This window comes from Empidonax traillii, unplaced genomic scaffold (genome assembly GCF_003031625.1).
Source record: "Empidonax traillii isolate 1590-97213 ecotype Southwest subspecies unplaced genomic scaffold, ASM303162v1 scaffold135:size1941959, whole genome shotgun sequence".
Lineage (NCBI taxonomy): Eukaryota > Metazoa > Chordata > Aves > Passeriformes > Tyrannidae > Empidonax > Empidonax traillii.
The window spans coordinates 554,098-581,792 of record NW_020955328.1 but is presented as its reverse complement, the minus strand read 5'-3'; the positions used below and the strand labels follow the sequence as shown (position 1 = coordinate 581,792).

Here is a 27,695-nt window from a genome sequence, read left to right as displayed (position 1 = left end):
CCAGCAGCCTCGTGACCCAGCCCCTCCACGTGCTCAGCCAGCGGCCAAGGACGGCAGAGGAGCAGCCCTGCTGTGTTCGGGAGGTGGGCAGAGGAGCAGCCCTGCTGTGTTCAGGAGGTGGGCAGAGGAGCAGTGCTGCTGTGTTTGGGAGGTGGGCAGAGGAGCAGCACTGCTGTGTTTGGGAGGTGGGCAGAGGAGCAGCACTGCTGTGTTCCAGGAGGTGGGCAGAGGAGCAGCATTGCTGTGTTCAGGAGGTGGGCAGAGGAGCAGCCCTGCTGTGTTCAGGAGGTGGGCAGAGGAGCAGCCCTGCTGTGTTCGGGAGGTGGGCAGAGGAGCAGCCCTGCTGTGTTCAGGAGGTGGGCAGAGGAGCAGCCCTGCTGTGTTCAGGAGGTGGGCAGAGGAGCAGCATTGCTGTGTTCCAGGAGGTGACCTCACCCTCTCGAAGGCACGGGGATTGCAGGACCATCACCTGCTGCTTCGTCCCAGGGCAGTGGGGCTGGACAGGGTGGGCACCACCCACCACTGCTCAACCTGGTGGCAAGGGCAGGGATGAAAATCTAGACAGAAATACCTCCCAGGAATAGGAAATCTGCCTGGAGCAGAGCAATCGCAGGAAATGAGAACACACGTTGGTATTTACATTTATCATTTCACACTGAGAAATGTGCTTCAGGCCCCTGATAAAAAAAGACATTGGGCCATAATCTGTGATCAAAACTAGGGCTGGAACGTGGCTGTTTGCACAGGGCTGGCAGAGCCCTGAAGCACCGTGCTCTGGACAAAGTACAAACAGTCACTGGGGTAGAGGGGAGGAAGAATCCAAACCAGGAAGATAAAGAATAAATTCAGAAAAAAACCACCACAACAACAACAACAAAAGGGCAGCAACCAACTGGAACACATGATACAACAAAGCAGGGAGAAGCAGAGCCGTGCCCAGGCCAGTCACTGGACCCACACTGGTTGCCAGCAGTTCAGCAGATCTGGTTTATTCTTTAATATGACTACCAAGAATAAAGGAAATTCAAATTAAAAGAACTGAAGTATGATTTGCAATGACTTGGTGTTAAGCTTGATCGTGTGTTTTACTTGTCTTATTTTTATTTTTTTTAACCAGTCTCTGTCGTTCAGGAAACAAGCAAGACAATTATAATGATTCCAGCAGATTCTGGATGTTCCAAAGACCCTGAAATACTCTGGTGTTTGTTATTCAGAAAATGATTCCAAACAGACAATTATAATTTGGGAAATTAAGAATTTGGAATTAATAATTCTAAATTTAATTCTGCAGCATGCAAATAAAAAAAATTTGAAAATTAAAATAATTTATGGGAAATACACCTCTGTCATCATTTTCCACAAACAGAAATGAAGCGTGCTGCATCTCAAGGAGGGCTCATTATTAACGACACAACTACTGGATGTGGGGCATTTGGAAGCTCTTCCTAACCCTCCATGATGACACATGGACATCAGCTCCAGAGGGCTGCCATCCTCCCAGTGCCCCCACCTGTGTGAGGAGGTCAGTGCCACTTGCTCACATCCCAGTGGCTCCACCCACGGCCCATGGAGCAGATCTGGGTCAGCAGAGGATTTCTCTCCACCCACCTCCCTCATTGTCACGGCCAGGGCCGCAGCAGTGGGAGGATGCAAACCCAGCTGTTAAACATAAGCCAGCCCTGAGCGAGGCCACCAGGCACAGCCGTGCCCAGGAGCGCAGACCCAGCCTGTGTGCTGGTTTGGGCACAGCAGCTGCAGTGCCCACTGTGCCCAGACTGCCACCACGGCTCTCCCAGCTGCTCCCAAGGCTGAAGCTCCTCCGCTGGGCTGAGGGGTTACCTTGGAAAGGTGAAGTCCCATGAAATTCCCAAACGTGAAGGGACAAGAAGGTGGCAGCTGCTGGGGACCCAAAGCTCTGATCATTATGAACTGCTCTGGATGCACAGCTCTATGCAAACTCACCCAACTCTGCAGGTGTGTGCAGAATGAAACCCATCAGCTTCCAGAGACACTGTCCTCTCAAAGGTCTCAGCCTTTTGGGAAGAGGGGCAAAATATAAGCTGTTCTTTCTAATGCTGCAGGAAACCGCCCAATCACCCTCAGGGAGCTAGTTCCTGCTCCCCTAAAGACAAACACAATGCACGATCAGGTACCTGCCCCTGAGGTGGCAGGACAGGACAACAGCTCACCTGCCAGCTACCTGGCTCTTTCAATCAGAGCCAGAATTCTCAGACATAATTTCCCCTAAATGCTGTCTCCAGATGGCCTGAGCAGCCTCATTATTCAGATCAAGATGAGTCTCAGCATGACAGGACCAAGAGTCCCTACCTGACACCCTCATTATTAGACTGGGGACTGTGACTTCTCCTCTGGGTACCACTCAGGCTGTCCCTGGATGAGCAGTGCATCCCCAAGAAGGATTCCAGGAAACAGTACGAAGCCCACAGTGAAAGGATCTTTTAAACCCCAAATTGATATTTCAACTCATAATGACATAAACAAGACAGATAGACACAAAATAAATATCTGAAAACCAGTCAATCCATTTTTTTTCTGGTTTGTTTACAGTGTTAACTACCACTCTGTGCAGAAGCAGCTTTGCTGTTTCCCAAGGTCACCCAGCTCCCCATGGCCTGCACGGGACCGACAGTGAAGAGAAAGGGACAATAAAGCAACTCCAGCCACACAGAGGGAAGTCTCTGGATGGAACAGAGAACTGGCAGGGCAAGGCCAAGGCACAGGCAGCATCAGAGTCACTATTAATTTTTTTATAACTTACAGCTGGGACAGGGAGCCTTGCAAAAATTTGACTCATATTTCCACACTCTCCAAAGCACATGGTATCAGGATTCCTGTCACGTCAGAGTAACACGGGAGATTCAGCTGACACCAACTTCCTGCTGCTGCGTGACAGCGTCAGAATCCCGCTCACTGATTATTTCGTAACTGACAATGCTGGCTGCCACAACATCCCCAGCTGCAGAGTTCAGACAGCACAACTGAAATCTGTGGCACTCTGTGAACCACAGTTATTGCTTTCTTAAAACTCTCTGTTTGGACTTCCAGCGGGCACTATTCCATGGTAACTTCAGAGAGTATCAACACACATCTTTGCTAGTGACGAGAAGAGGAACCCAAACTGCCCTGTCAGCTGTGCCACAGAGCCCAGACCTCTTCTCAGTCAGGCTCTCTGGGAAAAGCAAACCCACAACGCAAACCACACAGCTGTGATGTCAGTGAGTTTAAAGGCAGGCGACTTCTGCAATGTCACACGTAGAAAAGAGCCTGTGAAATCAAGCTGTAATTATCAACGCTCAGGACCTATGCCCTCTCTCCCTCCTGCGCCAGCTCTGACTGCAGGTGACAACCAGAACAAGCAACAGCCCCCAAACACAACCCACACCAGCTACCACACACCAGCATTTCTAAACCCTGTGCTGTGCCCAACTTACAGGTTGTTTTGGTTTTCACAACCACAAGTGCTTCTTCAAACTACCACTTAAATGGCAGCAGTGTGACAGGTGTGGGTTCCCTGACAATTACAGACACCTATGGGTCTACAATTCCATTAACCCCTTCCAAACTCTTGTGTACGAGTCACGAGTGAGACATTAACAAAATAACCATCACTTGGCAAAGGCTAAGAAACATTTTCCTCACGCTCAGCAAGGTCCAAACACTGGGTATTTTTAAGAACTACTGCAGGACACGTTTTGTGACCAATCCTGCAAATAAAAACGCCTTGATGGCTCCTGGGATGAGCCTCCCTGAGGTCCTGCTGCAGCTGTAGGAATAGCAGGGGGTTCAGTCTCACATTTTTAAGCAGGCTCCAACTTGCTTTACGTTACTAAACGCTACTCTTTTAAAGGTCTTATTACTCATCACTTTCTGAAATCTACAGATGACGTGTTGCATGACTACAGCCTATGGATGCTAGAGGTCTTCATTATTGGCAATGAGATTCAGGCTAATTAGACAAGATATAATCAATGGATCGGGTCAGGTAAACAACATGAAGCAGCACAGCTTGGCACGTGAATGCTGCTCACATGAGCGAGGCAAGGCAGGTACTGATGGACCCAACTCTTACTAGACAAGTTTTACAGAAGATGAGTGTATTCACCTTACAGTTGGCACAGAAAAAAGAGTAACAGTTACAGCCATCCTCTTCAAGGTGGGGAACTTAACTGGATTCAGCTGAAGAGTTTGGTTTATGCATTTTCATCAATAATCCAGCCACAACAGTGCCTGAATGTAAATGAGACCTGGTCTTTAACCACAACCAAATGCCAGTGTCAGATACGTGGGCTTGTGTCTGCACCTTCCTGCACCAGGATCCAGTACGGCTGCAGTGCCCTCCAGCACCCACCAACACTCAAACCCCAGCTCAAGCACTGCCACTGCTCTTGTTCTGGTCATCTACATGCAGACAGAGATGAATTACTGTGCTCAGGCACCAATGAAGTGACCGAGAAGTAAAACAAACCAAAAGGCAAAGAGACGCTGTGGTTATTAACAGGAAAATTTAACCAATGTATCTGGTCTGTTCACAAGTCCACGAGATCATCTCAAAAAGGATTTTTACATGCACTACTTAGGTATCCTTGGACAGTACTTTGTATTCATTCTGCCCTAAAGGGAGTCAATTAAGTTAGTTATTGTTGGCACGGATGGGCAACTACACCATTTTTAGGTGCACAACGTGTTGCTTCAGGCAGTTTGAGGAGCCAAAAGAGACAAGGTGAGGATCAACAAGTTAAACCTCATAAACTCACTGCCAGCACCAGTGAGCAGGGGTAAATCAGTTCCCAAAGGGTCTATACCCCTGGCAGGAGGTCAGGCATCAGCTCTGTCGTTGACTGATTGAGTTTGCTGAACCCACTTTCTCAATGATCTGAGACTCATAAACTCCTGTCCCTGCTTTAACTTCAACCCAAGGAAACATGACAAGGAAAATGCCACCATTCTGGTACTGGTGACAGAGCCACAGGTCAGCTGAGGCCATGGCCCAGGCAGGTGGAAACAGCTCCGCTGAGGAAGCCACATCCGTAATCAGAGGAGGAGATCAGGCACACTTCCCCCAAAATGAACAATGCAGCAATTTACTTGGGAATCTAAAGAGATGGCCGTTTCCTTGAGTCCGGAACACCAGGACTATTTTTTAGCCTGAACTTTTTTTTTTTAGCTCCTGAGGAAGGAATCAGGCCACAGAAACTGTCAGGGGCTGCTACCATCACCTGAGAGGAGCTGGGAGGGTACTGCAGCCCAGCCTTGTCTGCCTTTGGAAAGGGAAGGTTTCCATCATGAAGATGTAGACTACTTCACATGGTAATATATTTCCCTGGCCATCTGGGCTGCAGTTCAAGTGGCAGCAAGACTGTTTGCACAAGCAGCCTTCTGACTTTTAAATGGCTTTGCCGTTCATTTATACACGTCTTTTAAGTGCAACCAACCAGAAAAATCAAAAGACTGGTTTGCATCAAAAATTTATGTGGATGATTCCTGGGAAGACTGGTCCCAGAGGCAGGTATACTCAGTCAGTGCCACTCCATGGCCTTGCTCCAGTACTCGTCCCATCAGCAGGATGGCAAACCCCAGCTCCTTGGGAAGAAAGAAATTCCACCCTTCCTACCCCTTCCCGAGGCAATACTGACAAACTGGCCATACTATAAATTCTCAGTTCATCACAGCTACCTTCTGTGTCTAACACCACAAACAGGGCTGGCAGATGACTTCTGTGAATTTGTAAGCAAAGTCTATTTCACAGAAGAGCCAGCACAGCTCTGTGGGACCGCGACCCAACACATGTCACCACAACAGCCTCCCAATCCCTCTGCCATACCTGAGCAGCACATGCAGGGTTTGGAACACATGGTGCCCTTCTTCACCACCTTCCAAGGATTTTGCTCTTTGCTTTTTCACGCCCTGGGAAGCTCAGCTGTGTCTCAGATTTTGGAAGCACACTGTTATTTAGTCAGGTTTGAGTTATATCGTGGAAACTGGCCAACAGCAGGACCTGCAGCATGACCCGAGACTGTGGGTTGGGCTGCCTCATGTCGGTGTCACCTGGTGTCTCCTGGTGTCTCCTGGTGAGCAAATCACCTGGATGTCATGTTACACTAAAGGTGCAATATAAAATAACCCCCCAAACTGGAGAGTGCTCAGCTATCACAGTGACAGGCACATTTTGAGAACAGAGGAGCAGTCTTGCTTAAGGGCTTCAACCAGCTTTCAACGATGATGATTACAACATTTCCTAGGGGGCAAGGAATTCTTCAAGGAGAATCACATCAGAAGGCCCAGCTGCACGAGCTGTGAGCTGTGTCTCATGTCGGCTGAGCTGGGCTGGCCTGGGTTCCTCCACCCTCCTTCCATGGCACAGGTGGAGCAGACCCCTCCTGAGGCTCTCTGAGGAAATCAGGCCTGGTCTCTGCCAGGGGACGCTGCTCCAGGACAGCCACACACACAGGGCTCTGCTCTCTCAAAGCAAACAGCCTTTTATTCCCACTATGCTTTTAGCCAAAGCACTCCATGCATCTTACAGACTCCCCAGAGGTCTCCAGCATTTTCACTCAAGTTTTGTGGGGAGGAGAGAGAAGAACAAGGGCTGAGGTGGCCCCTGTAACAAATGGAGCCCATCCCGCTGTGGGACCCGCCGGGAAACCCCCCTCAGCCCAGAGCCACAGAACAGCCCACACCGCTTTAAGCTGAATCACCAACTAAGGGATTATTAACTTCCAGCTGCGTTCAGCCCCATTTCCTTTGTGCAACAGTGTGTTTAATTGCAGATGTAATTTATTGTTGCAGAGCACAAGCCCAGGTCCAAGGATAAATTAAAATGACAGCTCCATGGGAAGTTCAGAATTTAACTTTCTGACTTATCTGATTTGATGCAGATACAAATATTTAAATCCAGCCAAGGAAACAAACCGCCTGTTTCTAAGAAGTTGCAGCTGGAACAGGGGAAAAAGGATTTTGTAGGAAGAGAGGCTGAAGCAATCAGTGCATTGTCACAATGCCCACGGGCACGGAGCAGCCACTGCATAGAGCTTCAGCTGGTGCACTGTGCTCCTCCCCTGTGAGGCTCATTTGGGTTTGGGTTTTTTGGAGGATTTTTCCCTTTAGTGAGAAACTGCTTCACTATCCTGGGAGTGAGAGGTTCTAGCTTTAAACATCCTTTGCACAATTTCCCTGTTCTCTTCTCAAGGGAAGCACCAAGCCTGTGAGTAAAACACATGGAGCTTGGTGCACGATCAGTGCCCAATCCCCACACTGACATACATTAGTTTTGCTGAAACAGATCACAGCTAAATTCAAACTGCATTAAAAAAACCCCAACATAATAAAAGGATGAATTTTTAATTCTGAAAATTCCTATCAGATTTCTAATAATCTGGTTTTTTTCAGGCAAATAAACAGTGCTTAAGTTTTTAGCACAACCGAATCCTGTGACAGAGGCGCAGACCCTCGGCGAAGGCACTGCCAAGGAAAACTGTGCTCGGGATCCTCCCTGCTGCTCGGAATCCTCCCTGCTGCTCGGGATCCTCCCTGCTGCTCGGGCAAGCAGCTGCCAGAGACGCTCCCAGGGCCCGGTAAGAGGAGGAGGGGATGATGCAGGAGGAGTTCCACAACGTCACGGTCAGGCCGTGTCACTGCCCACGGGCAGCGGGCCAGCACCGCTGCCAGGTCAGTGCCGGCTGCCGCCCACGGGCAGTCCCACCACGCCAGCCAGGGCTGGCACTCGCCATGTGCTCCCTGCACACGTGGAGGAGGACACTGGCACGGGAGCACTGACCACTGTGGAGGGAGGGTGGCTGGGACAGGCCTGAGGTCACTGTGACCTCCTCCGTGCCAGGCGAGCACCGGGACGTGGGTTGGCTGCCCGACCACTCCTCCTGTGGCCAGCCCAGTGCTGCCACACTGACCGACGGACACCCGGGTGGTTGGCCCTGTCCCAGTGCTGCACACCCCAGACTCGTCACCACAGAGGTTCCTCCTGCAAGCTACAACATCTGTGCTGCACAAGCAGCAGAGCTGGTAAAGCAGAGCTGTGCAGACACAGCCCCCGCTGGTGACAGTCCCACACTAGGAAGGAATACTGAGCCGTGAGCCCTTCCAACCTCTGCATTTTCACTTCACTGACTGATTGAACACATTGCAATTACACCACCCCAAGACCTCCATCAGCCCCAGGTGGTGGGCACACACAACAGCACGGGAGAAATCACACCACAGCAGCCAGGTTGACAGACCCGATCCCAGCCATCCTGATTCCCAGAACGGATCCAGGTTGGGAGAAACAATTCAACGGCGGCACTGAAACAGACCTGAGCAGAAACTTATAGGAAACAAAATGTGGTTCTGCATCTGTGAACATGCTCTGGACCATTAAAAAGCACCTTACACCCCCTAACAGGACATGCTGAGGGTTGCACTCCCGGTGGTTTATGGAGCTGTTGGTCCACACACCCGTAGGCAGCACAGAACTGCACCCACAGCACAAGGGAGCCCGGCAGGACGGAGAGGCACGATCAGCCATCACCACTGACAGTCCCAAACAGAATTTTAAGGTGCTTTCCAAAAGCACAGAGTAAGAACACTGCCAGAGCAGAGTCTGTTCACAGAGGAGTCTGCACGTGCATCAGCACTCCCAGGATGCCAGTCACGACGGCAGCCACGGCTCCTGACAGCCTGACTGCAGAGAGCAGGGACCGGATCACTCTGCTCCCCTCCTGCTCATGGGGGCTCATCCCCACCAACATCATCTGCCGAAATCCAAAGAAAGGCTCAGATCTTCTCCAATGCCCATTAGGCTGCAGTACAACCACACCCCCAAAAACACCTTTCTGAGCAACACAGAGAGCGGACAGGTACCATCAGAATTTGCCCCAAACAGAGGCTCTCTGAGGGAAATTGCTGAGGAACACTAACGAGAAGGGCTGAGCTGATCTCACTCTGAGGGATTACTGACTCTCCAAAGTGAAGCTGAAGTGAGTAATCAATGTCCAGCACTTCTGAACACCGCAGGGAAATGATATTTTAGAGGGACTAAGGAAAATGGGAAGAAAGTGAGGAAAAGACGACATTTTTCAGTGCAAAAGCCCACTGTGATCAGTCCTCAGCATCCTTTATTCTAGCTAGAAAGTACAAGAATTACTGGCTCTATTCATTTGTATTATAAATTCAGCAACTCTTCCAGTTTCCAGATGAATTTTAATTGCATTGCATGCTATTAATTTCACTCACACTCACAAAGGACATCTACACTTTCTTTTATGCTACCATTAACCATGTTCACAAACATTAAACAAGCAAACACAAACACTAACTTCCCTCCAGCTGCAAACACAACTGAATTTTACCTGTACTTTCCCCCAGACTCATTCCTGGTACCCTACCCACCTGGAGCTTCATGCTGCAACCCCAAATTCCAGACTTTCCCTGCTTCCAAGCAAATGAACTACTCCCATCTCCACCTCGTCAAATATTTGAGACATATCAAACCTTCACAGAAATCTGTTTTAGTTAAGCAAAGAGAAAACCTCCTCAAATCATAGAAATTAAAATTCACCTGAGTCCAAAAGTAGCAGCTGAAGTCCACTCAGCCTGGACCTCTAAGATCACCTGAACTATCTGCTCCCCGCGTCACCACTGCTGGTAAGGATGTTTTGTGGTTAATTTGGAACTTCTAGAATAAGGAGACTGCATGAAGCAAGTGTTCCTAGAAGATCCAAATGCTCTGGAAGCCTGGAGTTCATAAATGACAACACCCTGTGGGAGAAGGAGGAGGAAGGAGACTTTCCCTCCTGTTGCCCTTTGCGCTGCACAGCCCAGCCCGCAGCCCCCCGAGCGCTGCACGTACCTGGATGTATCGCAAGGCACTCCTGAGGACACTGAGGTTTGAGGTCTTCTTGTCATCTACGTTGGGGATGTTGCGCTTTAAAGTCTCAAAGCACTCTTTCAAATGTGCACGTCTAAAGAAAACACAGGTGCATCGTCAGCTCACGGGACACACATCAGGGTGTGTCCAATTCCACAGAGGGGAGAGCTTAACGGGGCCTTAATCCAGCAAAGCACCTACACCTGTGCATAGCAGACCCCAGCCCACCTGCACACTCACAGCTGAGCCAGCCCACCCCAGGGCTGCGTGCCCGGATTCTATCCCAGCTTTGTCAGGAACGCTGTGCGGCCTTAAATGAAACATCTCATCTCCCTGCGCTTCCACCGTCACCTTATTTCTGGTTAACTAGTCAGGCTTGTAAGAGTTTTGGGTCAGGAACTGGTTTTCATTTTGTATTCACGCTGTACACTGACCCCTGATTTTGGCTGATTACTTTAAAAGAGAGTCCCCCTGTTATGCACATGGGGTTTGCTTTGCGGGATCGGCGCTGTACAGGGTGATGGGATGCAGTGGTGCAGTTAGAACACACGGGGAAGCCAGAAATGCAGAACTGAGCTGGAAGAAGGCAAAGCAATGCTGCGAGATTCAGTAAAAGCCACTAAGAATTTTGTTCAGGTTATTTGTTTAAAAACAAACAAACAAACAAACAAAACCCCACCAAAGCCAAACAAATATTGACAGACTACAGGCCAAAAAAAGAATGTGAATTACAATTAAAAAAACCAAACCCCTGGCTTTCTACGCACCTGTTCTTCTCCAATTTATTATGTACTTCCCTGGTCCCAACCCTGTAACCCAAACAGAACAAAGATCAGCTCAGTGTCAGGTTGAAAACTCCTGCATCGCACCTGTGCTTGCAGCGGGGTGTGTGTGTGTGTGTCAAGGAGATACAGGTCAAGATTCAAAACCAACAGAGGTGTTCAGATACCAGTGGTGTAACATCAGGCACATCTGTATTTCTGCCTATACTGAGTCAAGATAAACTACATACTTTCCACGTGCATTGGATGTGCACAAGGTTTGTGCAGTTTCAAATTCAAGTGTTCAATACTGGGCAGACACTTCAACAACAAAGCTGAGGGTATACATGGAATGAAGCAAACCAGGAATCCTCCAGTCACCGCTCAAGGAAGAACCAGAGCGAGCTTCTGGTTTTGGGGTTTGAGTTCATCCCCACCCTCCCATTCAGAGGAGTATTTTTAGGGAAAGCTAAACAAATAAATGTTCTCAAATTTCAGCTACAGTGCTGTTAAGGTACATTAGTAGATGTGTAGATTTCAAAGTATCTTCAATACACTGTGCAAAATGATTTGCCTTTGCCTGAAAATACAGGACATTGAGGTAATCATGATAAATAAATTGTCAGGTATTTGAAAACAAACATTTGACAGCATTTTCCCATGAAACATTTACAGGCTGAAAAAGACATAAGTCTAATGGAGCAGTTCTAGGGGGACACAGTGGTGAGCTGCACTCCACACCAGGACCACAGCCCTCCCAGCCTCCCAGAAGCAAAGCTCAGTGTGATGGCACGGGAGCAGTTTGTGGGTGCACCCGCAGCCACCCCAAACTCGTGCAGCCTGCCCTGGTACCCCCGTGCCAGCACAAACCAGCTCCACAGCCACCTGAACCCACACAAAGGCAGTGACAGGGTTGTGTAGGCTGGTGGACCCTTCCCACAGCTGGGTGTTTTACAGACAGGCTCTGAAGCTTTCCACAGAGGAATCACACTGGCATTTTACCAAAGCCTTTATCTTCACGAACTCTTATCTGCACTACTTTCGCTGTTTCCTTCTATGTATTTTGGGATCTCCACATCCCAATGGACACTATGAACCCTTTTTCTGTCCACTACACATTCCATCTCCTCCAGCCCCCCTGGGCTTTGCACACCATCTCCAACACCGCTACCAGCAGTCATCTCCCACCGCAGGCCACCAGAACGGTCAGAGGCCCAGACAGCACAGCCCAGGAGGACTGAACAGACCCAGGTCACTTATCCTGCAGGAAAACTAAAGGGCCAAGGGAAACAGGTAAAACTGCTGCAAAGAAGGGAATGGCTTGTTCTGCCATTCCACAGGCAGTAATACCAGACAGTACTGGGACACTGTGGTCTGGAAACAACCACCTTTGGAGAAGGCAGAGTCTCCACCAGCCAAAGTCCATAGGAACAAGTCAGATAAACACTAACCTGGAGCAACATCAGAGCCACAAGTCCTGTCTGAGGGTGAGGGCAGATTAAACAGCCTTCAGCCTCTTCCAGCTGCAGGATTCTGGGCAAGCAGGAGGCCCTTAGCACTTCCAGCACTGAGAAACTGAAACAGCAGCTAAGATGATCCCTGTCCTGGGAATGACATCTCCCAGATCACATCCCAGTTTTCAACAAAGCTCCTGCAAGCAGCAGTGCCATGTGATTTCTCTGACCAGTACAAGCAGAGATTTTTTGTCAAACACAACACCAGATACCACTTGAGATCAGACAAGCTGGGACTTGCCTCCTAACACTGTTCTGGCTTGGAAAAAAAAAAAAAATCCTGGTACAGAATCTTATAGTGTGGAGTCAGGGGGGAAAATTAAATCCCATCAAGCTAAAAAACCCTGCTCTCAGCAATCCAAACAGACATCAAACATCCATGGGTCTCGGTATTTCTGATCTGACAATGCTTTGCACAAGCAGGAGCTGCTCCAGAGCGATGCAGGCTTTGGTACCGTTTTTGCCTGGTCCCTGTTGGACACCTCCACACACACACTGCACTCACCCTCCAATTCTCTTCTTGAGCTCGATGGGTTTCAGGTCATCTGCTGGAGCCAGCTTCAGGGTGCCGAGCGGCGCGGGCGCTGCCGGGTGCTGCAGGGGCTGGATGGGCTGCGGGACCACGTGGTGCTGGGAGATGGCCAGGACCGGTGCTGTGTAATGCTGGAGCTGCTTGGGGCTGCCTGATGGAGGGGTTGCAGCTTTCCCATCCGGCAGGTGTGGGCCTGGCGGCCTCTGGATCACCGGTGCCACCGACGAGGATTCCTTAGGGACGCTGGGAGTGCTTACGAGGGGCTGGTGGCGTTGCACGAGCGGTGGGGACAGGGCGGTTTGGGCTGCTTGCTGGGGGGAACTGGTGACAACAGGGATGGGAATGACCGAAATGGGGGCTGCCAGGGGCGGGGGTGGCGGGGGCACTGGGGCCGGGGGGGAGATAGGCACCAGCAGTTCGCTTCGGGGCTCCTCCGGGGACAGGGCGCTGTTGGCCCGCGGCGTGCTGGTCTTGCTGGCCTTCTTCTGCTCCTGCTCCCTCTCCAAGCGCAGCTTCTCATGCTTCTCATTCTCTTCTGAAAGAGAAACACTGACAGTGAGCAGTGGCACCTCCCTGACCTTCCCCAGCCGCAGCCTTGAACCAGCACAGGGCAGGCTCCTTAGGTTAAAATACCCCATGCTTCGTACCACCCTGAGTAAATCCCAGCTCAGTGGACACTGCACTGATACGAACCCGCCAGGGCACCTCTTTTACTGCTGTGGCCTTTATTCAAGCTCCTAAACTTGGCTTTGATGTGTGTACGTTCCTATATGTTTTTATAACACCAGACAAAGTAAATGAAATCTGTGTGGCCCGACTAGCAAAATAAACCTCATCAAACGCGATCCAGGGCTCCAGCTTTAATTGCGTGAACATGGCACAAGGAAAATTTATTTATACAAGTCCTGTGGCGCCAGTGGCCCTGGCATCTAGACATCACACAGCTTTAATCAAATATCTCCAAACCCACTGTCCATGAGGCTCAGCAGATCCCGCTCCTGGCAGCCTCTGAGGAGTTGCAACTAAAAGTGCTGCACCAACCTCTTCACAGTAATATACAAATATTTGGAAGATAAACCCTTACTCCATCAAGGAAGGGATCGGTGGAAGGATGCGTACGGTTGGGTGTCCTGTCTTATATAGTTGCCAGTATCAAGCAATTCAGAGGAAGCTCCAAGAAACATCCCAACAGAGCCTGTTCCCAGGAGAAGCTTGGGCTCAACCAAAATGCTGAAGCTGGAGTGTATACTTAGGAAATTTGATAGAAGAGAGTATATCCTGCAGCCTGGAATTACCAGGTTATGTTCTACCCCGCAGTGATCTTCAAGAAGAAGCTGCACTGATCATAACAAGCAGAACAAGGGGAAAAGGGCTCCCAGGCACAGAGCTGCCCAGCCCTCACCACATCTCAGGGGCCCTGCCACTGCTGGGATAATTTCTTACCTGCCTTTTGAGGGGCGTAGTGCAAAAGCTACAGAGAGAATAAAGGGAACAAAACTCTTACTCCTGATTCTGAATGCCCTTTGGTACATGTGACTGCACTGTGACACTGCCCCAGATTCAGCTGACGCGATTTCCTGAAGTTCAGTTGCAGCAACAGCCCAAACACCCATTTTAGGAGCTCATGAGCAGGGTCAGGTACCCATCTGACCAGGTAAACACTGTCCAGCAACCACACAGGGAGAAACCACACCCCTGGTTTGAGCTCCAGCACCAGGGCTGCAGCCCCAGTCTCTGACCCTCCAGCACTTTGAAAGGCACCCATGGAATTCCATGATCAGGAAGGATTTCACATCCATACAGCACTCTTCCTAGGGTTGCCCGAGACTCAAATCCAAAGTTTTAATTCAACTCCTGCAACACAAGTAGGGGTAAGTGAGCAAAAGATCTGACTGACTCCAAAACAGGAGAGAGGATGTTTAAGCAGCAGCTAAGGTTGAAAGCAGCATTCCTCTGTGTTTTCTCAAAATATTTCAGGGTAACTATCAACATTTCCTTAAAGGAAGAAGCAAAGCAATGCCGGGTGGCAAAAACCCCAGCAGGACTCTCCTGCTGTAAGTACAAATCTTAGCTACCTACAATTTCTGAGTGGCTCAAATGAACAACATTAATAACCAATACAGACAAGCCCTTTGTCTGCAGATCTTTTGCTCCACTTTGCTGCTGGTTCGCAGCCAGAGCCAATGCGATGGCCCTGGCACAGGGCACACGAGGAAACCCAGCCCTGGGGACCTGCTGACTCATGGTGTTCCCTGTGCGTGTCTGGCCACGCTGCAGGCACCAGGGCAGCCCGGGCACCCGGCCTGGGACACGGGGACAGCGGCGGGGCCGAGCCAGCGCGTGCCCAGCAAGCTGGTACCGATCACAGACCACACAACTTCCACCCAGACTCAAAACTGCACCGGGACGGGGAGGAGGGAGCAGCAGGGGAGCCCATTAATGGGAAGCCCTGGCGGGGTCTGGTGAAGAGAGTGGGACCTGCCTGGGCTGCACTGGTGACTGCACTGGTGGCTGGAGGTGACGCCACAGCAGAGCAGAGGATCCGCCAGGAGAGCCGAGGTCTGCGCTGGCACTGCTGCCAGGAGTCGGCATGAAACTCCTTCAACGAGCAGTGTTCCTTCCTCAGGGATGCAGGAGAACAGGGAAGCAAGGTTAAAGCATGCATTACTGATCAGAAATATTTATGTAAATGTCTCTGGAAGCAGGTGCAGCCCTCGGGCTGCTGACAAGCTGCCAGCAAGGCCTTTGGTGTCACAAATCTTGAGCTCCCTTGAGCTAAAGAGTTTATTTCAAGGATTTTTTTTAGCCAAAATCTGACACCACTGAGCCCCTGTCCTTTTGTGTCTGACTCATCCACAGACAGAAAGGATCCACACTGCCAACTCCTCCCCAGCAAGAGGACTGGAGGGTCCCTGAGTCACCTCTTAGGATAGAAACCCTTCCAGTGGGTGATAAAGTTCTGTCTCCTGCTCAGTTTGTACTCACACCTTGCACACAAACCAAAGACACCCTTTGAAAGAAAGCCCCCCGAGCTCTATGTTTTCCCATATGAGGGAAGTTCACCCACAATTGGTCGCAGACACATGTCAGGGATGAGTGACCAGCGCTCCGTGTGCTCAGACACACATGAGCTTCAGTCCACTCAGCACAGTGCACCCAGCACAGGAACTCCTGCAAGCCCAGACACAGAAAGAAGCCAAGGCTCAGGGCATCCCCTTGGGCTACAAGGACTGCTGAACCCAAAGGTGCACCCAAAATTATGTGTGATTTCCACTCATTCTTGACACTCTTATCAAGGGGACTGAGGATGAGACAAACCAAGTGAACAAACCAGCTCTGAGAACGCTCCAGGGGTCTGAACCACAGGCCAGGCACTAAGGGATCAGGAATCCCACCCTGCCCACACCACTCTGTCTGCCATCATGCCCATGGTGAGAGCAGGGACCTCAGCTCTCTGGCCATGCCACCCAGACAGCGACAGCAACACCAGCAGCCATGGGACAGAACAGCAAATCCTCTCCTAGGAGGACACAGAAACAGGGTCAACACTCCTGACTGATGGCCTGGTGTTATTTTAAGGCCCTCATGGTCCAGGAATACACAGTACCAAGGCACTCCTAACTTTGTTACCTAATAATCTGCTGGGTTTAAATATATCTCCTCCCTTTTGCCTGCCCTGGAAACACCACCCACCTGTCGCAGCCAGGGCTGCAGACACGGAGAGCAGTGTGGGGCAGAGGCACATGTGCCCCCGTGCCCCAGGGCACAGCCTGAGCCTCCCTGGGCAGTGCTGGAGGAGCAGGCCTTAAGGAATGTCAGTGCCCTTTTAACGCTCCTACTTTTCACTAGGGACATTATCAGTATTCAGAATTTATCAAGGGTGTGTGCCTTTGCATAGCCAACCATCCTACTCCTGTGCTCTGTGTGTGCTCAGTGGTCCCTCCCCAGCTCATGGACATCCCTAACTCTGGAACAGCGAGGCACTGGCAGTTCTGTGCTGTCATTTTCTGAATGGTCTAAACTGTTTTTCTGAACCATTCGTTGCTTCTGGGAGCTTATTCTGCACACCCCAAACAGCCATATCCCCAGAGAGGAGTGGTCTGGGTGTCACTAACACAGGATCTAGAGCAGTGTCACCTGCAGCAGTCACCCCAGGCTCCTACCAGGAAAGTGCTGGGGACAGAAACCAGCAGCAGCCAAAAAGATGCATCCCAACATCTCACTGACAAGACCTCTTGAGAGACACCAGTGGGGGACCTCGCTGAGCACAGCATCAAGCCACTGCCCAGCCACAGACGCTGGGTGTGAGCAGGCTCTCTTTCTCACCCATCAGCACAAGGCAGGCAGCACGGCAGCCAAAGGAAACCTTTCTGGTCACCACACACCTTGTTATCACTCCCAGGCAATTAAGAAGAGTGCCCAAATGGCAGTTTGGTGAGAAGGAAAAGCCCATGACTGTGCTTGCTGCAGGGTCACTGCCCGTGCTCACACTGCCCAGGGAAGGAACAGTGAGAACGAACTGCGCAGCACCGGGAGAGCAGCGAGCACGAGCTGAGCACTCACAGATCAGCATCTATGGGAAAAACCCTAAGAAAACAAATATTAGTTACTTGCAATTATAATGAAATTTGTTTTTCTTAGTTCACAAAACATTCTCGGATTAACCTAAATTCAAAGAAATCAGCCACCCTGTAATTCAAGGCAAATGTCTCTGGAGCTCGCACGTAACAGAGGAAGGACCCTGAGCTGTGGGACCCTGAGCTGTGGGTCTGTGCCGTGTAAATGTGAGTTTACGTGGTTGGGAGCCACGTGCTTACAGCAAGAGGGTTACAGCAGCAGCAGCAGCGTTGTGAAGCATGAACACAGGTGGGGACAAGAGTGCTTCAGCATGTTGACCCCCAGAACAACCAGAAATGCTGGTGTATGGCCCCCACAGTGGGTGTCACTGCCTGCATCCCCATGGTGTTCACAGTATAGAAATGCAACACATCAGCTGTTCCCTTCACCTCCCCACAGCTGTTGGTTTGTTCCCCACAAATTAATGAGATCCAAATAACGATATTAGTGGCACCATCATTTACAGAACATTTGTCACCATGTAGGAGAACGGGTCTGCTGAGCGCACACACACAGCACAGATGAGCCAAACCACTGCAGTTTCCTTTCTGCTACATTTCTCTGCAAATCTACAGAAAATCCGTCCAGTTGTAAGGAACTCTCCAAGTCACGCAGGTCCAGCAGGAAGCATCCAGCCAACCCCAGCACACGCATGGGATCACACCAGGGTGTGCAATGAGCACACAAGCAAAAGAGCCTCAAAACCTACTCTTTTAAGCAGTCAATGTTTATGCTGTAGAAGTGTCAGCTGAGGATTCTCTAGATGTATATGGGCAGCTGTGTCATTACAAAGCAAACCATTCCTCCTAACCCACCCTGTCACCTGCATTTTCCTCCCAGCTTACTGGAAGATAACAACCAACCACTTGTGCTGCATCCTTCCACTTCTAGCAAGTGTTCCAGCAAGGTCTGAACCTGGCTGCAACACCCAGTGATTCAGCTCGAGGATCCCAAGGCATCCAAACCTCTTTCACCCTGAGGCCCCGTGTCGCAATTCCCTTGGGAGCTGTTACTCTCACTGTACAGCTCCAGCTGATGTACCCAACTCTGCTGTTTTCAGAAATCTGAAGTTATGTTTTTCTGAAATACTTATAATACATAATATTCAATAGGCTTTCAGGTAAACATCTTGTAAATGCAATTTGAACCACACTCTACAATTCTCTGGGCCAGGAGCAGTAACACTGGGTGGGCTCCACACCAAGAACCACCTGGGTCTCCCTGCAGTGGGTCAGGGTGGCCCATGACAGGTTCACCCCAGAAAACCCAAACAGTGGCACAAACAGTTCCCCAAAGCAATAAGCAGTCCTCAGAAAGCTGAGGGCACAGGGGACAACTTACTCTGGCCATAAATTCAGAAAAGCAAAGCCTACATGGTTTAATTTTCCACTGGTGGAAGAGGCTGAAGAGGCAGGAAAAGCCATGCTGGTACCTGCCGGGACCAGAGCCGAGCAGAGGACACGGTCACAGGCGGGGAATGGGACAGCACCGCTCAGACAGGAACCAGCCCACGGTGCTGCAGCAGCACCCCACTCCCATGTCAAGGGCTGGAGCCTGGGCTCCCACCAGCTGCACCCCAAAGCTGGAGATGATCCAGGCTGCACCCCAGTAACTATCACCCGCAAAAAGAATGACAAAGCAGTGACAAAAGCTGCCAGTCTGACCTCCCAAAGTCCAAGGAGAATGTGAAGATCCAAAGGCTGTTTGCTTTCAAGGAATCCTTCTTCATCTCCTCTCCTCAGAAAGCTCTCCCTCAGTCCCACACTGCACACAGCACAGTCTCCACCAGCTCTGTCCGGCTGGAGGTGGCCCTGGTGCTCCTGGCAGGTGGAATGACCAGCTGTGCCTCACAGCCCATGTCTTCCTGAGCAGGTCCTGCAGTGCTCCACATGACAGGGATCCCCACAGAGGGGACCTGCCTTATCTTGACCATCTTCCCTCACTGAGACATTCTGCTCTCCTTTCCTCCACAGCCTTTCTGGTTTTATCAGTTTGTTTTTCATAAAGATGAGTCTGGCTGATTGGGAGCCATTTCCTGCCCTTTATTCCCAGGTATGGAAAACCAAAAGTGTAGGTAGTATGGGTGTGATATTCTGGGGTTGGTGCTGCAGCCCACACTCCCGGCCCCATCACCAGGGATTCCCGGGCATCTCCATCCTGCCCTCCTGCCCATGGCCAGGCACCGCTGTCAGCTTCAGACCCAGCAGCCTTAGATTAGCTCAGGTTTACATTATTTAATGCTGCTCCCAAAATGCATTGATTTTCAGGCCAGACTGGCCCCCTGGAGTTCTGCAGGGTAACCAGGGGTGTAATGCAGACCATAACACTTCTCAGAACACAGATATGAAGGGGCAGGAGAGGAAAAAGGCAAGGCAAGGAAGCCAACCGAGAACACTTCATTGCTTCCTAGTCTTTCCCAGCTACTCCTCTGCTTGTGCTTTCCCCTGACATCTTCCTGCTACCCAAAGGTCGCACACAGGGCTCCTCCCTCCCGTGCCACACATCTTCCTGGTGCTCAGACTTCCCTGAAGTGGCCACGTTTGCACTGATGCTGCTGCTCCTGTTTTGTCAGGCCTGACGTGTCTGTGCAGCAGACACAGGGACTGGGCTCCACGTCCTCTCCCTGGCAGCTCCTGCCTGCAGCGGGCTTTGGTGTAACATCGCACCCCCACACATCCCTACAGGCTTCTCCTGGAGCTGGGAAATCTGCATGATGTCTTTTCCTTGGACTGTTGCCTTGCTCGTGTCCGACTCAGCAAGAATTCTTGCCTCAGAGGTTGGTTGCCCAGCACGATGAGCCAGGTCCCTCCTGCTCCTCTGTATCCCAGACCCCCACTTTTTGCACCCACTCACAGGATGTTCCCACAGCACAGGCAGCAGTGGGAATCTCTCCGGCAGCAGGAGCCACCACGCACAGCCCTGCAGAGCACGAGCCCCGGGTGTTTCAGTGTCGTACTCTGGGCACAGCCACCTTCTGCCAGCCTGGATCCGGTACCAGCCCGGGGCTGGCAGGGGCGAGGGGGCTGTCCCATGCTGGGGGCAGCGCCGGAGCTGTCACCGCCCGGCGGGGAGAGCGGGCCCTGCCGGCCCCAAATCCCGGGGTTTGTTCCGAGCTCGGGAATCCTGCCGGTTCTGCGCGGCCCCGCATCACCGCATCCCCCGTCTGCTGCGTGACTCATCACCGACAGAATGGGCGGCGGCGGCGGCACAAAGCGCTGCTCCCGCAGGTCCACTCGAGTCCCCGCGCCGGGGCCGCCGCGAGAGTGGGGCCGGGGCTATTCTCCTGCAGCCACGCGCGGGCGGCGGCCCCCGGGGCATGGACCGCGGCTCCCGCAGGGCCCACGGGGGCCGAGCCGAGAGGGCGGTGTGGGGCGTGCGGGCGGTGCGGGGGCTCCGCGCGGGCGGTGCGGGAGTTCCCCCGTCCCGTCCCGGGGTCCCGGGCGGGTCCCGCAGCCCCGGGGGGGGCCGAGCGGGGCGGGGCCGCGCGCACGTGGTGGGGGGCGCGGTCTGGCGCGTCACGGCCCCGCCCCCCCGCCGGCCGGGGACACGCAGCGCGCGGGGCGGGGGCGGCGGCGCCCCCGGCGGGAGCGGGGCCGGCCGGGGCTGCCCCCCCCCTCCCCCTGCACGGACCCCCGCCCTGCTGCCCCCGAGCCCCCCGTGCCCTGTCACCGCCCCGCCCGCCCCGGGCTTCGCCCGCCGGCAGCGCAAAGCCCGGGCCGGTGTCCCCCCGCCCCGGTGCCCGCGCCCGTGCCGGCCCGACCGGCCGAGGCTGTCAGGCGCGGCCCCGCGCGGCGCGGGCGGGCGGCCCCTCACCACGTGCGGTCTGCTGCTGCTGCGCTTGCCACTCCAGGAACCGCGCCGCCTCCAGCAGCGTCTCGATGCTCATGGCGCGGGCCCGGCCGCCACCGCCGCCGCCGCCGCCCGGAGCGCGGGCCCGCCCCGCCCGCTCGCCCCGGGCTCGCCCCGCCGGCCGCAGCGCTGGCGACAAGATGGCGGGTGGCAACAGAAACACAACAGGCGGGCGCTGGCGCGGCCCCGCTACTACTCGGCGGGCGGCGCCAAGACGTGGAGCGGAGCGCGGGGCGCCGCCCGGACGGGACGGGGCGGGCCGCGACGCGGCGGCCAGCCCAGCCCGGGGAGCGGGGGGGCGGCCCCGCGGCCCGGCCGGCGGCGCTTGGCGGGCGCGGGGCGGGCGCGGCCCCGGAGCGGGCGCAGTGCGCGGGGCGCGGCGGGCTCCGGCCCGATCCGGCGGCGGCGCGATCCGGGCGCCGCGTTTTGCGGGCGGCGCTCCCCCCGCAGTGCGCTCGCGGCCCGGGCCGCGCTGTCAGCGCGCGCGGGCCAATGGGCGCGCAGCACAACACGCGTGCTGCCCTCCACATGGGCGCCCCGCGCCGCCGCGCGCCTTAAAGGGGCCGCGCCCGCCGCGCCCGCCCCGCGCACGTGCGGGCCCCGCTCCCGCGGCGGGGGCCCCGCGCACCCCCGGCCGGGGGAGATGACGGCGTTGTGTTAAACGCCCGGCCCTTGCGGAGCGGCCCCTGCGAGATCTGTGTCCCGCCCGGCACCGCGCGATCGGATCCCCGCCACAGGGGCCCGGCCCGGCTCTGCCCCCGCGGGGCTCCCGGGTTGTGTCCCGTCCCTGCAGCCCCGTCCTGAGCTGCCCCGAGTCACGGGCTGGGGGTGCATGTGACTGACTGACTGGGAGCTCTGGCGTGTCCTGCGCCGCACCTGGCGGGCGGCTGCAGGGAAGGGAAAAGCCGAGCCCTTTCTGTGGATAAAGGCAAGGAAGGAAGGGAGCCCGTTGGGAAAGGTTAGCCCTGCTCCTCTGGAAACACCTTGCAGTGCAACGCTTATGTGCAATTTGAGCAACGTTTTCCTTTGTACAGCCCCTTTTTTATTAGCTTGCAGAACTAAATTGAACTTAAATTATCCACACAGAAGTTTTCCTATCCAAGTATCTGTATCTGATTGACTTAAAGACACTGAAGTAAAAGGGAAATAAACTGATTAGAAAAACCAATGCTTCTCATGGAAGGAATGGGATTGAAAAAAAACTAATTTTCATGTGAGAATTTTTATTCTACTTAAAAACATTAAGGAATTCACAAACCAAAAACTACCCTGAGGAAGGGCCATGGAAGGTGGCAAACCCAAACCGTCATGAGCTGGGCCATACTGGTTTGTGGAGCTTGGGGCTGACTCTAAAGTGCTCCTGTTCCCCAGTCAGGGCCATGTCTCGTGTGGCTGGTGGCCTCACGTACTGCACGCTCATCAGATCCTCCTCTGCACATGGAAGGAGTCATTTCCTCCTGGGCTTTGCCATGAACTCATTCCTGTGTTATCTGAATTCCTTGCCACGTAATGAGGGTATCGTCATCATGCATGAGCAGAAGAGGTAGATAAGATGTAGTTGTGGATAAAGCCTGGCCACAGTAACTCACCTGGTACCTTCAGGCAGGTGTAGCTCTTGGAGGGATGAGCTTCATTTCTCATGGAATTTCTCAGCCTCTTTCCAATCCTCCATCCTCTCTGCAAACCACCTCACTCGCTCCTCCCTGCAATGAATGAAGACGTTTTAACACCAGGAATGGCTTCCATCAGCCAGCCTGGTTCCCCAGAGCACTGCCCAGGCTGTGTGCTCAGCTCAGCCTGTGGAACAGCACTGTGGGCACTCCTGAATTACACAGTGCCTTAGGGAGCTCAGTAAGAGCCACTCCAGGGCAGACTAAACCTGACATCTCCCAGGTTCTTCCCTTTGTAAGCCACATGTGCTCAGGTATAATTTGCATGTGTTGTGTGTGAGTGTATATGTTATATCCAAAAATCACTCTGGTCTGATCCCACCAGAGGAGGCAAGGATGGCTCAGCACCTGCCAAACACAGCTGGAGAGCAGCAGCAGAGCCCCAGTGGGACACTGTTGTGACCACTGCCCTGGGGAGCCTGTTCATTCCTTCTCCAACCACCTCTCTCTGTGTGTGATCCCACAAACCAGTGGGGTTTACTGTGCTCTTCCAGACAGGCTCGGATTGAAAAAGGAATTGCTGTTCTGCCATCAACCCTGCTGTACAAACTGCACTGCTTGCCACAGGACCTGCCCGTGGAGTCACAGCCCAGCACAGAGGCCTCCTGGCTCTGTGCCACTGCAAGGACCACAGACTCTGGGGTTTTATTGGTGAGACAAAACAACAGAAAGAAAAAAGGAGTCATTAGAGGAGTATGTGGGCATACAAGAGGCAGTGCTCCAGTGGAGGGTACTTGATCAAACACAGCTTTTGAAAGAAACATTTTCAGGTACATTTGAATAGTTTAGTCCTGTACTGGGTTAATGCTTTAGCAGGAGGCAAAACATTCCTTTTCCTGCCTGCTTGCATCTTTTGCAACATCTAATCTCCAAGGAGAGTTGTTTGTTTTGAAATCTTGAGCTCTGTGGGCTCTCAACTGCTAAGCTGGCTCCTGGCTTTGGCAGCTCAAAGTATAAATCAGTGCCATTACACATTCATATCAGAGCGATATTTCCTGATTAAATTCATTTACTGCAAGTTTTTGGACCTGGACAATGCAGCAGCTTGGGTACATATCCAAAATCCATCAACTGTGTATTCATCTACCTCTGTAGGATTACATGGGGAGAGCGATAAACCAGAACACTGAGATTGTCTGGGTTGACTTAGTGAACATTTTAGGGACAGCATTTAAAACTTTGCATATGTGCTGCAACTACTAAGAGGTCCAATTTCTATCCTGTTATACCCACACGAGGGAAGAGCAGGCACTGGGCTACCTCCACAACCCCTCCAGACACAGCCCTCGGGGGCTGGGGGACACTCTGGTGGCACTGCTGGAGCTGCCCATGTCCAGCCTTGTGCTGGGAGGACAGGAGCCTCCTCAGTTTCCATCCGCGGTTCTAAAACTTTCAGTCAAATCCTGACTAATGTTTTTTTAATCTTTTCTAGAGATTAGATGTAACTTATGAGAATTTATACTTCTGTCTCGTAATGAGCATATATAGCTTGAGAGGTGAGTCTTTTTACCTGTTTTGAGGAAATGCTGAGGGCATTTTATCTTCTTATCTGTGTATTATTTCCTGTTTAGTCAGTCCTTTAGATGGCATTGGATGATACTCAGATGGTACAGATATTGATCTCTACGATGCTGTGGCTGTAGTTGAGCCTGAAGGAAATCACTCTGAAAATCTCCGAGCAGTGAATTTGGATAGTACCTTAATCACAGAGCTGGGCTCTGTACTCAGTAAATGCCTTTCTTTGTTTTCAGGGTTATTGATGGCATTTTATAAAGTTTGAATGGGCTTCGATTAATTTAGATAAAATGATGATGATATTCATATATAGACAGTGCAGGAAAAACTAGCAGTGGTTATGGCACTCATCATCTTTCCTTATATCTGCCCTTCTCCCCCCCCAAAAACAGACAAGATTTGAAAGGAGATGAAAATTGCCATTTGAGGATGACCCTGTCTTACAGTGACACAAGGATCACCTAATATCCCATACATATCCTATACTGGGGACGTGATGGAGGTTTAAACAAAACCCACTTCAGCTGTGCAGACGTGGAAGAATAACTTCAATAGTGCTGGAGACCTGACAACGCCCTTCCTGCTCCTCTGCTCGTTCCCTTTCTGGCTGTGCAGCAAACAGCTTCTCTGTGCTCAGACCATCCCTGGGATTTCTGTGTCCCTTCACCGGCAGTGAGTTCAGCTTTCTGGCAATCTCCATCTCTATGACTTTTCCCCCAGCTCAGAAATGACTCTCATTCATTCCCTGACTTTTCTGAGGTCACAAGGTCCCTGTGATCGCTGGTGGCTGTGCAGGGACTGAGCTCTGTGCTCTGGACCCCGGATCAAACACTCTCAGTATCCATCTGCCCCGCTTGGGCTCCACAACTCAGCTTCCAGCACGTGGCAATTTTGCTCTTCCCTTACTCTGAATAAACAACTTTTCACTTCAGGCCACTGAATAATCCATCTGGAGTCGCTGGAATATGTGACTGCATAAAATTGTATCTCCTGCTTAAATGCTTTGTTGCTCAGGGCCTAAATCATGACTGAACGTAAATGATTAAATGACTGTTAATTTTCCCTTTTCAGGCTTCACACCAAATAAGAAATCCCCCCAACTGTGCTAACATGAAAGAGGGAGTTTATCTCAATATTTTCATTTTGAAATTCAAGTACTGAATGCAGAAAAACCCACAAGGGCGAAAATAATTAATGCTGTTTCTTACTGAACTATTCTGACTTTCTCTGTAATCCTTTTATTTAGGGTTTTAATGATAAAGGTATTCTTATTGTAAATATTTAATCACGGAGAGTGGTTGAGCAGGACGTGTGTGATGAACGGGTCCCACAGATCTGCTGATAGGGCTGAAAACTCCCGTTTCTCTGCAGCAGCACCCGACACCCACCCTCGGGCAGCGCCGGCAAGTGCCGACACTGGAATCACAAGGCCTCTAGCACACTCTCCAGATTCCTCCTGGTTTTACCCACCAATCCCTATCCTGGTCCAGTAACTTCAGCATGACATAAGGACTGTTTTTATTATGCCAATAATACTTAATTCATTATATTTCTACCATAAGGGGGCACGCTGCTACAGATGAGCCTAAGAGAGATGGGTCCAGGGAATGTGACTGAAGAGCTCCCCTGGCATTCCCAAACACTTTTTGGGCTCCTGGGGCTCCCAGCTTGGGCTGGCTTTTCAGGGCACGCTGCTGAGTCCTGAGGTCTCCACGTGTACAACCCAAGCGTGTGCTCAGGTCCAGCTTTGAGTTCCGGATGGGGCCCTTGTGGAAGTGCCAGGCAGTATCAGCTGTGCTGGTCTCTCAGCAGGTGAAAACCTGACCCTGTGTTGTTTGCAACGGTGCAGGGGAACTCCGAGCCACAGGAATGCACTGCAGTCAGCTGCAGAACGTGCTGCTGGAACTGCTGAGGAACGGGGAGGGAAAGGTCCATCCAAAGTCCATAGGCTGCATGCTGAGGTCTCCCAGGTTTGGAACAACGGCTGACCACTGACACGAGACACGTACACTGAACACATCATCCCAGCCTGCTGCACATGATGGTCTGTGAAAAAATATCTGCTCGGAAGGAGAGAATTTAATCCACGAAATACGCAGAGGAACACCAGTCTTGTCCGTGGAGAACAGGATTGTCGTCTGCACGGCTTTGAGTCACCCTTTAACTGCATCAAAACCCGTGCCAGGTGAGGAACCCTGGACAGGACGGCTGCTCAGACGAGCCCCGCGCTGGGCCCCCCGAGCGGGTCGGGGGTCCGGGGGTGCCGCCGCGCCCGGCACTCCCGGCAGCCGCCGGCAGAGGGAGCTCCGCGCTGCCGCATCCCGGCCCGGCCATCCCGCAGCGATCCCGCAGCGATCCCGCAGCGATCCCGCAGCGATCCCGCAGCGATCCCGCAGCGATCCCGCGGGTGTCCCGCAGCGATCCCGGCAGCGATCCCGGCAGCGATCCCGCAGCGATCCCGCAGCGATCCCGCAGCAGTACCGCAGCGATCCCGGCACCGATCCCGCAGCGATCCCGCGGGTGTCCCGCAGCAGTCCCGGCACCGATCCCGCACCGATCCCGCAGTGATCCCGCAGCAGTCCCGCACAGTCCCGGCAGCAGCGGCACAGCTGGTGTGCGCAAGCCGCGTGGGGTGTTCGCAGTATTAAACTCGCAGCCCAACGAGCGGGCAATAGTTAGCTGTGACAGCTAAGGAGCAATGGCAATGAGCATCATGAAAGAAAGGGGTTCTGCTGTTTCTGTTTCAAAGAACAATATCATTTCAATCCAGCAAACATTTCTGGATGGGTCCTCCAGCCCGGTGATCACTTTTGGTGCTGTCCTGACCTTCCTGCAGCAATTCCTGCAGGGTTCAATGGGATATTGGGAAGAAATCCTTCCCTCTGAGGGTGGTGAGGCCCTGGCACAGGTTGCCCAGAGAAGCTGTGGCTGCCTGGGAGTGTCTGAGGCCAGGCTGAACAGATCTTGGAACAACCTGGGATAGTGGAACTGTCCCTGTCCCTAGTAGAGGGTGGAACTGGATGAGCTTTGAGGTCCCTCCCAGCCCAAACCCATCTGTGGCTCTGTGAATACAGGGAGAGCAGTATCTATCTCCTGTAGCATTTGTGAGATCTGTACACATCACACCAGTCCCTGTCTTTAATGCAGCCCCACTAAGAGCTGTGCAAGTCTACAACTAAAATAAAACCAACACAACCAAAACAACATGCTGGAGAAACAGCCAAGTAAAAAATAAGGATGTGAGAGTTTGGATGGGTGAACCTCATGCACCTGGACCATGGAGAGGGATGTGCAATGTAAAACAGGCCTGGATTTTCTAAGCTAGGCACCCACACACAGCCAGTGCTGCTGATGGAC

At 52.4% G+C, this 27,695-nt stretch overlaps 1 protein-coding gene across 2 annotated transcripts in view; it reads right to left on the bottom strand.

The window, feature by feature from the left end:
* Positions 1-22,845, bottom strand: part of MNT (MAX network transcriptional repressor) — a 29,458-nt gene extending 6,613 nt beyond the window's left edge. The window contains exons 1-4 of one of the 2 annotated variants that reach the window (XM_027883812.1): positions 22,743-22,845; positions 12,661-13,222; positions 10,648-10,689; positions 9,863-9,974 (exon numbers count right to left, since the gene is read on the bottom strand). In XM_027883812.1, coding sequence (XP_027739613.1) covers positions 9,863-9,974; positions 10,648-10,689; positions 12,661-13,222; positions 22,743-22,794 — 768 coding nt within the window. In that variant the 5' untranslated portion in view covers positions 22,795-22,845. Of the gene's footprint in view, positions 1-9,862; positions 9,975-10,647; positions 10,690-12,660; positions 13,223-21,117; positions 21,201-22,742 lie in introns of those variants that run through there. The other variant, XM_027883811.1, reaches the window with a different exon arrangement.
* Between the last annotated feature and the right edge of the window lie 4,850 nt (positions 22,846-27,695).